Source organism: Salvelinus namaycush, unplaced genomic scaffold (genome assembly GCF_016432855.1).
Source record: "Salvelinus namaycush isolate Seneca unplaced genomic scaffold, SaNama_1.0 Scaffold325, whole genome shotgun sequence".
NCBI lineage: Eukaryota > Metazoa > Chordata > Actinopteri > Salmoniformes > Salmonidae > Salvelinus > Salvelinus namaycush.
The window spans coordinates 89,522-102,761 of NW_024060175.1; the positions used below are offsets into that span (position 1 = coordinate 89,522).

At 47.3% G+C, this 13,240-nt stretch overlaps 1 protein-coding gene across 1 annotated transcript; it reads right to left on the reverse strand.

Annotated features, from left to right (window-relative positions):
* Positions 1–566: 566 nt before the first annotated feature.
* Positions 567–12,045, reverse strand: LOC120040120 (cysteine-rich protein 2-like). Its single transcript, XM_038985367.1, has 3 exons — positions 11,920–12,045; positions 1,224–1,318; positions 567–605 (listed from the first exon to the last, which is right to left on the reverse strand). The coding sequence occupies exons 1-3, from the start codon at positions 11,960–11,962 to the stop codon at positions 567–569; spliced, it is 177 nt and encodes a 58-aa protein (XP_038841295.1). The 5' UTR covers positions 11,963–12,045.
* Positions 12,046–13,240: the final 1,195 nt, after the last annotated feature.

Here is a 13,240-nt window from a genome sequence, read left to right on the forward strand (position 1 = left end):
CTACCTCTGGTACCAAACATCTACATGTAACAGTTAGTGTAGTAGGGTTACTCATCACCAAGCAGTATCTACCTCTGGTACCAAACATCTACATGTAACAGTTAGTGTAGTAGGGTTTACTCATCACCAAGCAGTATCTACCTCTGGTACCAAACATCTACATGTAACAGTTAGTGTAGTAGGGTTACTCATCACCAAGCAGTATCTACCTCTGGTACCAAACATCTACATGTAACAGTTAGTGTAGTAGGGTTTCTCATCACCAAGCAGTATCTACCTCTGGTACCAAACATCTACATGTAACAGTTAGTGTAGTAGGGTTTACTCATCACCAAGCAGTATCTACCTCTGGTACCAAACATCTACATGTAACAGTTAGTGTAGTAGGGTTTCTCATCACCAAGCAGTATCTACCTCTGGTACCAAACATCTACATGTAACAGTTAGTGTAGTAGGGTTACTCATCACCAAGCAGTATCTACCTCTGGTACCAAACATCTACATGTAACAGTTAGTGTAGTAGGGTTTCTCATCACCAAGCAGTATCTACCTCTGGTACCAAACATCTACATGTAACAGTTAGTGCAGTAGGGTTTCTCATCATGCTGAAACACAAAGCACAGAAAACATCTTAGTTCATGAGATACATAGATACACACATATAGATAGACAGACAGACATACAGATAGATAGATAGACAGACCTTCCTTCTGCACCCCACCTCCCTCCCTCACTCCTTCCCCACCCTCCCCCTCCCTGTCTTCGTACCTCAGCATGTTGTCCTGGGGTCAGCTGTCTCTGACACTGTTGATACTATCTTTCTCTCCCCCCTCACTCCCCCTTCCCTTCCCTCTCTCCCCTCCCCTTCTCTCCCTGACTCACTCTCTCTCCCCCTTCCCTCTCTCCCCTCCCCTTCTCTCCCTGACTCACTCTCTCTCCCCCTTCCCTTCCCTCTCTCCCCTCCCCTTCTCTCCCTGACTCACTCTCTCTCCCCCTTCCCTTCCCTCTCTCCCCTCTCCCCCCTCACTCAACCTTCCCTTCCCTCTCTCCCCTCCCCTTCTCTCCCTGACTTACTCTCTCTCCCCCTTCCCTTCCCTCTCTCCCCTCTCCCTCCTATGTCTCCCCCCTCCGCTATACTCCCCTCCCTCTCAGCTCCTGTTCCTCCCTCCCCCTTCTCTCCCTCCTCCTCTTCCCTCCCTCCCTCCCTCCCTCTCTCTCCATACCTCAGCATGTTGTCCTGGGGTCAACTGTCTCTGACACTGTTGACACTTCAGACACAGAGGGTGGTAGTCCCGCCCCAATGACCTCTTCTTCTCACCTGGACCAATGGGGAGAGAGGATACCAAGGGTTAGAGGTCAAATGTCTGTCATGGACCAATCTGGTTAGAGGATACTCAAATTGTATTTGTCACATGCGCAGTGAAATGCTGAATACAACAGGTGTGGACCTTACAGTGAAATGCTGAATACAACAGGTGTGGACCTTACAGTGAAATGCTGAATACAACAGGTGTAGTAGACCTTACAGTGAAATGCTAAATACAACAGGTGTAGTAGACCTTACAGTGAAATGCTGAATACAACAGGTGTAGACCTTACAGTGAAATGCTGAATACAACAGGTGTAGTAGACCTTACAGTGAAATGCTGAATACAGCAGGTGTAGTAGACCTTACAGTGAAATGCTGAATACAACAGATGTAGACCTCACAGTGAAATGCTGAATACAACAGGTGTGGACCTGACAGTGAAATGCTGAATACAACAGGTGTGGACCTGACAGTGAAATGCTGAATACAACAGGTGTAGACCTTACAGTGAAATGCTGAATACAACAGGTGTAGACCTCACAGTGAAATGCTGAATACAACAGGTGTAGACCTCACAGTGAAATGCTGAATACAACAGGTGTAGACCTCACAGTGAAATGCTGAATACAACAGGTGTAGACCTCACAGTGAAATGCTGAATACAACAGGTGTGGACCTTACAGTGAAATGCTGAATACAACAGGTGTAGTAGACCTTACAGTGAAATGCTGAATACAACAGGTGTAGTAGACCTCACAGTGAAATGCTGAATACAACAGGTGTAGACCTCACAGTGAAATGCTGAATACAACAGGTGTAGACCTTACAGTGAAATGCTGAATACAACAGGTGTGGACCTTACAGTGAAATGCTGAATACAACAGGTGTAGACCTTACAGTGAAATGCTAAATACAACAGGTGTAGACCTCACAGTGAAATGCTGAATACAACAGGTGTAGACCTTACAGTGAAATGCTGAATACAACAGGTGTGGACCTTACAGTGAAATGCTGAATACAACAGGTGTAGTAGACCTTACAGTGAAATGCTGAATACAACAGGTGTAGTAGACCTTACAGTGAAATGCTGAATACAACAGGTGTAGTAGACCTTACAGTGAAATGCTGAATACAACAGGTGTAGACCTTACAGTGAAATGCTGAATACAACAGGTGTAGTAGACCTTACAGTGAAATGCTGAATACAACAGGTGTAGACCTCACAGTGAAATGCTGAATACAACAGGTGTAGACCTCACAGTGAAATGCTGAATACAACAGGTGTAGACCTTACAGTGAAATGCTGAATCCAACAGGTGTGGACCTTACAGTGAAATGCTGAATACAACAGGTGTAGACCTTACAGTGAAATGCTAAATACAACAGGTGTAGACCTCACAGTGAAATGCTGAATACAACAGGTGTAGACCTTACAGTGAAATGCTGAATACAACAGGTGTGGACCTTACAGTGAAATGCTGAATACAACAGGTGTAGTAGACCTTACAGTGAAATGCTGAATACAACAGGTGTAGTAGACCTTACAGTGAAATGCTGAATACAACAGGTGTAGTAGACCTTACAGTGAAATGCTGAATACAACAGGTGTAGACCTCACAGTGAAATGCTGAATACAACAGGTGTAGACCTCACAGTGAAATGCTGAATACAACAGGTGTAGACCTCACAGTGAAATGCTGAATACAACAGGTGTAGACCTCACAGTGAAATGCTGAATACAACAGGTGTAGACCTCACAGTGAAATGCTGAATACAACAGGTGTGGACCTTACAGTGAAATGCTGAATACAACAGGTGTAGTAGACCTTACAGTGAAATGCTGAATACAACAGGTGTAGTAGACCTCACAGTGAAATGCTGAATACAACAGGTGTAGACCTCACAGTGAAATGCTGAATACAACAGGTGTAGACCTTACAGTGAAATGCTGAATACAACAGGTGTCACGTTCCTGACCTGTTTTCCTTTGTTTTTGTATTTATTTAGTTGGTCAGGGCGTGAGTTGGGTGGGGTTGTCTATGTGTGTTTTTCTATGTTGGGGTTTTGTGTTCGGCCTGGTATGATTCTCAATCAGAGACAGCTGTCAATCGTTGTCCCTGATTGAGAATCATACTTAGGCAGCCTGGGTTTCACTTGTGTTTTGTGGGTGTTTGTTCCTGTGTCAGCGTTTGGGCCACACAGGACTGTTTCGGGTTAGTCACGTTTGCTGGTTTTTGTATTTTGTAGTGTTTGTTGTTTTTCCATTAAATAATGAACTCTTACCAATCCGCATCTTGGTCCGATCCATGCTCCTCCTCGTCTGAGGAGGAGAACGACTACGACAGCCATTACAACAGGTGTGGACCTTACAGTGAAATGCTGAATACAACAGGTGTGGACCTTACAGTGAAATTCTTACTTACAAGCTCTTAACCAACATTGCTTTAAAAAGTTTTAAGAAAAAATGTGTTCAGTAAACATATATATATTTTTTCAGTAATAAATAATTAAACAGCAGCAGTAAAATAACAATAGCGAGGCTATATTGGGGTTCCATTACAGAGTCAATGTGAGGGGGCACCGGTTAATCCAGGTAATTGAGGTAATATGTAGGTAGAGTTAAAGTGACTATGTATAGATAGTAAACAGAGAGTAGCAGCAGCACCGGTTAATCCAGGTAATTGAGGTAATATGTAGGTAGAGTTAAAGTGACTATGTATAGATAGTAAACAGAGAGTAGCAGCAGTGTAAAAGAGGGGTCTGGTGGTCATGTGATCAGATGTTCAGGAGTCTTATGGTTTGGGGGTAGAAGCTGATAAGGAGCCTTTTGATTAGATGTTCAGGAGTCTGATGGTTTGGGGGTAGAAGCTGATAAGGAGCCTTTTGATCAGATGTTCAGGAGTCTGATGGTTTGGGGGTAGAAGATGATAAGGAGCCTTTTGATTAGATGTTCAGGAGTCTGATGGTTTGGGGGTAGAAGCTGATAAGGAGCCTTTTGATTAGATGTTCAGGAGTCTGATGGTTTGGGGGTAGAAGCTGATAAGGAGCCTTTTGATTAGATGTTCAGGAGTCTGATGGTTTGGGGGTAGAAGCTGATAAGGAGCCTTTTGGTCCGAGACTTGGTGATCCGGTACCACTTGCCGTGCGGTAGAAGAGAGAACAGTATAGGACTAGGGTGACTGGTGTCTTTCACAATTTGTAGGGCCTTCCTCTGACACCGCCTGGTATAGAGGTCCTGGATGGCAAGAAGCTTGGCCCCGGTGATGTACTGGGCCGTACGCACAACCCTCTATAGTGTCTTGAAGTCGGAGGCTGAGCAGTTGCCATACCAGGCAATTATGCAACCAGTCGTGATGCTCTCGATGTTGCAGCTGTAGAACCTTTTGAGGATCTGAGGACCCATGCCAAATCTTTTTAGTTTCCTCAGGAGGAATAGGCTTTGTCATGCCCTCTTCACGACTGTCTTGGTGTGCTTGGACCATGCTAGTTTGTTGGTGACGTGGACACCAAGGAACTTGAAGCTCTCAATCTGCTCCCCTACAGCCCCGTCGATGAGAATGGGGGCGTTCATTGTCCTCCTTTTCCTGTAGTCCACAATCATCTCCTTTGTTTTTATCACGTTGAGGGAGAGGTTGTTGTCCTGGCACCACACGGCCAGGTCTCTGACCTCCTCCCTATAGGCTGTCTCATCGCTGACGGTGATCAGGTCTACCACTGTTGTGTCATCGGCAAACTTAATGATGGTGTTGGAGTCGTGCCTGGCCGTGCAGTCATGAGTGAACAGGGAGTACAGGAGGGGACTGAGCACACAGCCCCTGTGTTGAGGATCAGCGTGGTGGATGTGTTGTTACCTAACCTTACCACCTGGTGGCGGCCCGTCAGGAAGTCCAGGATCCAGTTGCAGAGGGAGGTGTTCAGTCCCAGGGTCCTTAGCTTAGTGATGAGCTTTGAGGGCACTATGGTGTTGAACGCTGAGCTGTAATCAATGAGTAGCATTCTCACATAGGTGTTCCTTTTGTCCAGGTGGGAAAGGGCAGTGTTGAGTGCAATAGAGATTGCAGGTCATGGACCAGTGGGGTTGGAAGATACCAAGGGTTAGAGGTCAAATGGTGTCTGCCATTCAGAGAGAGCTCTGCACTGTGACCTGAGAGTTGCTAAGCTACCAGTAATTTACCAAAGTAACTTTGGGAATTTATACGTGAATAACTTTCAAAAAATGTATTCCTCTATATGGTGTCTGTGTCCATATTGTCCAACAGACTAATTAATGAAAAAGCATCTAATCAACAAGGCCATTATTTTGATGAACTCTATTGACTTATTTAACAACTGACATCAGTTTGGCTCCAACACATTTACAACAAAGACATTTTGACAGAAAAATAAATACAAGTGTTTAAAAAAACATTAAGAATAATGATATTTACTGAGTTCATGGTTTATATTAAGGTTAAGGATTTACAGCTTTATATTATATATATTTTTAAACAATCTTATTTAATGATTGTCTATTTGACATGATAATTACAGACTCTGTCACGTTCCTGACCTGTTTTCCCTTGTTTTGTATGTATTTTAGAATGGTCAGGGCGTGAGTTGGGGTGGGTTGTCTATGTGTGTTTTTCTATGTTGGGATTTTGGGTTCGGCCTGGTATGATTCTCAATCAGAGGCAGCTGTCAATCGTTGTCCCTGATTGAGAATCATACTTAGGCAGCTGGGGTTTCACGTTTGGTTTGTGGGTGTTTGTTCCTGTGTCAGTGTTTCGCCACACGGGACTGTTACGCAGTGGTGGGCCGTCAGGGCCAGCAAGGCCTTCTCTGCTGGCCTAAACATCAGAATATATATTTTTTTTAAATATATTTTCCCACAAATATGTATTAAATTATTCCCCAGAGTAAGAGTTATACTCTTCATTTCATAGCTTTCCTCTTGGTTGCACTGCTTCCAGCCCCAGGTTGAGATTTGGAGGGCTGGTCTTTATGTTAGATCTTTTATCCAATCATATTCAGCCATCATGTGTTGCCAGGGGTCTAAAATCTGCCCTCAGGCCTTCAGAATCAACAGTGCGGGCGCTTGTAGCTTAAAGTGAATGGAAATTAAAATTTAGTGTCAACCAATCAGCTTTAGAGTTGGCTATTGTACGCCTGCTGGCTGGCTCCAGTGTTACACAGGAGCCAGCTAGCAGGCCTACGCGTGCACGTCTTTTGATTGGATTACCAATATTGAGAGGCAGGTCCTATGGGCAGGTCTATGCAGAACTTCAGAACTAGGAAACTTAATTTGATAAACGAATTAATTCGCATACTACTAAGCTGTTTTTTCAATCCACAATAGCGGAAGGAGGAGAAGATATCGATTTGGTCGAGGATATAATTATAACGCCATTCTCAAGACGAACATTTCAAGAAAAGTTAGACATTGTAAGGAGAGGTCGCCCGACGCCGACGCTACAAAGCCTGTCACAGGCGGGAAAGGGGTTCGTTCGCCACTTTAAAAGTTCCAACTACGAGCGCTATCAATGGCTCACAGGCTCTGAGAAGCACTGCAAACTGTACTGCTGGGAATGCCTATTATTTGCAAGTGATCGATTTGGTGTTTGGAGCCACACTGGCTTTGCAAACTTGAGTTGTCTAACCAAGGCAGCAACGAGACACCAAAGTACGGCTGGGCACTTACAAGCAATGGTGCTTTTGAAAACTTTTGGGGACACCCGAGTGGATCTACAGCTCAACGAACAAGCGCGCAGGGCAACGGAGCTGCACAATGAAAAGGTGAAGAAAAATAGGGAAATATTGAAAAGACTCATTGATTGTGTTCTTGCCTATTAGTTGAACTGTATTGTACTCTTCCCCTGCAATTCTCTGAATAAAAATGTCAATTTCAAGGTGACGCAACGCCTGGTTATACTGCGTTTCTGTCTAAATGTATAGTGTCTAGAGCCATGGCATCATAATGATGGTAATAAGAGGTGGATTAATTCGGGTGGGACTGTGTAGGACCTCACTGAAGGCCCAGGCCCCAGGCCCACGGCACGCCACTGCTGTTACGGTATGTTCGTTTGTTGTTTTGTATCGTGTATTGTTTTCGTGTACATTAAATTACCATGGAAACTTACCACTCTGCACATTGGTCCTCCGATCCTTCTCGCTTCTCCTCGTCCGATGAGGAGGACGAAATAGACTGCCGTTACAGAAACACCCACCACCAAAGGACCAAGCAGAGTGGTAAAGGACAGCAGCAGCAGCGGCAGAAGACACAGGACTCGTGGACTTGGGAAGAGATCCTGGACGGCAAAGGACCCTGGGCTCAGCCAGGGGAATATCGCCGTCCCAAGGCAGAGTTGGAGGCAGCGAAGGCAGAGAGGCGCTGGTATGAGGAGGCAGCGCGGCGACGTGGTTGGAAGCCCGAGAGTCAGACCCAAAAATTTCTTGGGGGGGGGGGGGGGGGGGGGGGGGCACACGCGGAGTGTGGCTAAGCCGGGTAGGAGATCTGAGCCAACTCCACGTGCTTACCGTGGAGTGAGAGGGCGTCGTACTGGTCAGACACCGTGTTATGCGGTGGAGCGCACGGTGTCCCCAGTACGCGTGTTTAGCCCAGTGCGGGCTATTCCACCTCGCCGCACTGGCCGGGCTAGGTTGGGCATCGAGCCGGGTGCCATGAAGCCGGCCCAACGCATCTGGTCTCCAGTGCGTCTCCTCGGGCCGGCGTACATGGCACCAGCCTTACAAATGGTGTCCCCGGTTCGCCAGCATAGCCCAGTGCGGGCTATTCCACCTCGCCGCACTGGCAGGGCTACGGGGAACATTCAACCGGGTAAGGTTGGGCAGGCTCGGTGCTCAAGAGCTGTTGTACTCCTTCACGGTCCGGTATATCCGGTGCCACCTCCACGTACCAGTCCTCCGGTGGCAGCCCCCCGCACCAGGCTGTCTCTCCGGGTTCTCTCTACAGTTGCTCCCGCCTGTCCAGCGCTGCCAGAGCCTTCCTCTTCTCCAGCACAGCCAGAGTCTCTCATCTGTCCAGCGCCGTCTGAACTGCCTGCCTGCCCAGCGTCATCTGAGCTGCCCATCTGTCCCAAGCCGTCAGAGCCGCCCGTCTGTCCCGAGCCAGTAGAGCCGTCCGTCAGTCAGGAGCCGCTAGAGCCGTCCGTCAGTCAGGAGCTGCCAGAGCCGCCATCCAGCCAGGAGCCGCCAGAGCCGCCAGCCAGCCAGGAGCGGCCGGAGCCGCCAGCCAGCCAGGAGCTGCCGGAGCCGCCAGCCAGCCAGGAGCTGCCGGAGCCGCCAGCCAGCCAGGAGCTGCCGGAGCCGCCAGCAAGCCAGGAGCTGCCGGAGCCGCCAGCCAGCCAGGAGCTGCCGGAGCCGCCAGCCAGCCAGGAGCTGCCAGAGCCAGTCAGCAAGGACCTGCCAGAGCCAGTCAGCCAGGACCTGCCAGAGCTGTCAGCCAGCCAGGACCTGCCAGAGCTGTCAGCCAGCCAGGACCTGCCGGAACTGTCAGTCAGCCGGGACCTGCCAGAGCCAGCCAGCCAGGACCTGCCAGAACTGTCAGTCAGCCGGGACCTGCCAGAACTGTCAGTCAGCCGGGACCTGCCGGAGCCGTCAGTCAGCCGGGAGCTGCCGGAGCTGCATATCAAGCCGGCAATGCCGGAAATGCCTTTTACTCCGGCGCTGCCGGAGTCGTCTTTCACTCCGGTGCTGCCGGAGTATCCTGTCCATTCGGGACCCATGGCTAGGGTTCCCAGGCCAAGGTCGGCGGCGAGGATCGCCGCTCATAGGAGGCCACGGGGGCGATTAAGGAGGCGGACAAAAACAATGTTGAAGTGGGGTCCACGTCCCGCACGAGAGCCGCCACCGCGGACAGACGCCCACCCAGACCCTCCCCTAGAGTTTTAGGTGGTGCGCCCGGAGTTCGCACCTTGAGGGGGGGGGTTCTGTCATGTTCCTGACCTTATTTCCCTTGTTTTGTATGTATTTTAGTATGGTCAGGGCGTGAGTTGGGGTGGGTTGTCTATGTGTGTTTTTCTATGTTGGGATTTTGGGTTCGGCCTGGTATGATTCTCAATCAGAGGCAGCTGTCAATCGTTGTCCCTGATTGAGAATCATACTTAGGCAGCTGGGGTTTCACGTTTGGTTTGTGGGTGTTTGTTCCTGTGTCAGTGTTTCGCCACACGGGACTGTTACGGTATGTTCGTTTGTTGTTTTGTATCGTGTATTGTTTTCGTGTACATTAAATTACCATGGAAACTTACCACTCTGCACATTGGTCCTCCGATCCTTCTCGCTTCTCCTCGTCCGATGAGGAGGACGAAATAGACTGCCGTTACAGACTCATGTGATAAGGCCACACAGAGGACCAGAGATAATTACAGACTCATGTGATAAGACCACACAGAGGGCCAGAGATAATTACAGACTCATGTGATAAGGCCACACAGAGGACCAGAGATAATTACAGACTCATGTGATAAGGCCACACAGAGGGCCAGAGATAATTACAGACTCATGTGATAAGACCACACAGAGGGCCAGAGATAATTACAGACTCATGTGATAAGGCCACACAGAGGGCCAGAGATAATTACAGACTCATGTGATAAGGCCACACAGAGGGCCAGAGATAATTACAGACTCATGTGATAAGACCACACAGAGGACCAGAGATAATTACAGACTCATGTGATAAGACCACACAAAGGGCCAGAGATAATTACAGACTCATGTGATAAGGACACACAGAGGGCCAGAGATAATTACAGACTCATGTGATAAGGCCACACAGAGGACCAGAGATAATTACAGACTCATGTGATAAGGCCACACAGAGGACCAGAGATAATTACAGACTCATGTGATAAGACCACACAGAGGACCAGAGATAATTACAGACTCATGTGATAAGACCACACAGAGGGCCAGAGATAATTACAGACTCATGTGATAAGACCACACAGAGGGCCAGAGATAATTACAGACTCATGTGATAAGGACACACAGAGGGCCAGAGATAATTACAGACTCATGTGATAAGGACACACAGAGGGCCAGAGATAATTACAGACTCATGTGATAAGACCACACAGAGGGCCAGAGATAATTACAGACTCATGTGATAAGGCCACACAGAGGACCAGAGATAATTACAGACTCATGTGATAAGGCCACACAGAGGACCAGAGATAATTACAGATTCATGTGATAAGACCACACAGAGGACCAGAGATAATTACAGACTCATGTGATAAGACCACACAGAGGGCCAGAGATAATTACTGACTCATGTGATAATCTGAAGTACCCAAAAAGGCCACTAGATGTAATTTGATAAAATTCCCCCTAAAATGTAAATGTTACCAAAATTCTGGTAGTTTCCTGGTAAACATAGAAATGTTCCAATAATATACCTTCCATTTGCAACCCTAGTTCCTGTACCGGACACATGCAAATAATGCAAGTCCCTAAAGGAAAGGAAGGCAAGTTGGTATTTGAACAAAGCCGAAGTGTGAGAGACCAGTCTGCTGTCTCATATCAGTTGAGGACTTAGGAAAGGAGCCCAGGTGAAAGGAAGCCAGGTTAGACTATAGGAACTCAGCCTCTGAAGGAAAGGAAGCCAGGTTAGACTTTTGGAACCCAGCCTCTGAAGGAAAGGAAGCCAGGTTAGACTATAGGAACCCAGCCTCTGAAGGAAAGGAAGCCAGGTTAGACTATTGGAACACAGCCTCTGAAGGAAAGGAAGCTAGGTTAGACTTTTGGAACCCAGCCTCTGAAGGAAAGGAAGCTAGGTTAGACTTTTGGAACCCGGCCTCTGAAGGAAAGGAAGCTAGGTTAGACTTTTGGAACCCAGCCTCTGAAGGAAAGGAAGCTAGGTTAGACTTTTGGAACCCATCCTCTGAAGGAAAGGAAGCCAGGTTAGACTATTGGAACCCAGCCTCTGAAGGAAAGGAAGCCAGGTTAGACTATTGGAACCCAGCCTCTGAAGGAAAGGAAGCCAGGTTAGACTATAGGACCACAGCCAGTGAAGGAAAAGAGACCAGTTTAGGGTGTTGGAACTTATCCCAGGATGAAAAGAAGGCTGGTTAGAAAGGAAAGGACACCAGGTTAGAGTATTGGAGAGTAGCCTGTGTGTTAGAGAACAGTCTGCTTCCTCAGAGAAGACACTTCCTGTTGTTTGTGTGTGACTCATGACAGACTGTTCAGAGCATGGACACACACACACACACACACACACACACACACACACACACACACACACACACACACACACACACACACACACACACACACACACACACACACACACACACACACACTGACATACACACAAACACACACACACACAATAGGAAAGGTATAACGATTGAGTTTAGAAAAGATTTGCGAGCGAACGATGCCTCTCAAAAACCTGCCCTAACAATCTAGCAACTATTCCATAATTCTATGGTATCTCTGACCAACTGTGTTACACTGCAAACACACACACACACACACACACACACACACACACACACACACACACACACACACACACACACACACACACACACACACACACACACACACACACACACACACACACACACACACACACACACACACACACACACACACACTGCACTCACCAAAGTAGACGGGTTTCCCACAGATGGGACAGTAGCCCACCATGATAGATGATATTCCTGACACTGTTATTTAGCAGACAGGAAGTGTGTACGTAGAGAGAGTGAGATGGAGAAAGTGTGTGTAGAGAGAGAGAATGTGTGTGTGAGAGAGTATGTAGAGAAAAGGTGTGTGTGTGTCAGAGAGATGTACAGGAAATAGGTTCAACTCTGTGAATGTGGCGTGTTGTGATGACAGAACCAGGATGTGGAGAGTACCTTGTCACAGCAAGACAAAGAAACATCACTTCAAAAGAAAATTAGAGGAGAAAGAGAGAGAAAGAGAGAGAGAGAGAGAGAGAGAGAGAGAGAGAGAGGTGAGTACCTTGTCACAGCAAGACAAAGAAACATCACTTCAAAATAAAATTAGAGGAGAAAGAGAGAGAGAGAGAGAGAGAGAGAGAGAGAGAGAGAGAGAGAGAGAGAGACAGAGACAGAGACAGAGAGAGAGAGAGAGAGAGAGAGAGAGAGAGAGAGAGAGAGGGGTGAGTACCTTGTCACAGCAAGACAAAGAAACATCACTTCAAAAGAAAATTAGAGGAGAAAGAGAGAGAGAGAGAGAGAGAGAGAGAGAGAGAGAGAGAGAGAGAGAGGTGAGTACCTTGTCACAGTAAGACAAAGAAACATCACTTCAAAAGAAAATTAGAGGAGAAAGAGAGAGAGAGAGAGAGAGAGAGAGAGAGAGAGAGAGAGAGAGAGAGAGAGAGAGGTGAGTACCTTGTCACAGTAAGACAAAGAAACATCACTTCAAAAGAAAATTAGAGGAGAAAGAGAGAGAGAGAGAGAGAGAGAGAGAGAGAGAGAGAGAGAGAGAGAGAGAGAGAGAGAGAGAGAGAGACAGAGAGAGAGAGAGAAAGAGAGAGAGAGAGAGAGAGAGAGAGTGGTGAGTACCTTGTCACAGCAAGACAAAGAAACATCACTTCAAAAGAAAATTAGAGGAGAGAGAGAGAGAGAGAGAGAGAGAGAGAGAGAGAGAGAGAGAGAGAGAGAGAGAGAGAGAGAGAGAGACAGAGAAAGAGAGAGAGAGAGAGAGAGAGAGAGAGTGGTGAGTACCTTGTCACAGCAAGACAAAGAAACATCACTTCAAAAGAAAATTAGAGGAGAGAGAGAGAGAGAGAGAGAGAGAGGTGAGTACCTTGTCACAGCAAGACAAAGAAACATCACTTCAAAAGAAAATTAGAGGAGAAAGAGAGAAAGAGAGAGAGACAGAGAGAGAGACAGACAGAGACAGAGACAGAGACAGAGACAGAGAGAGAGAGAGGAGAGAGACTCTTGGTGCTGAATA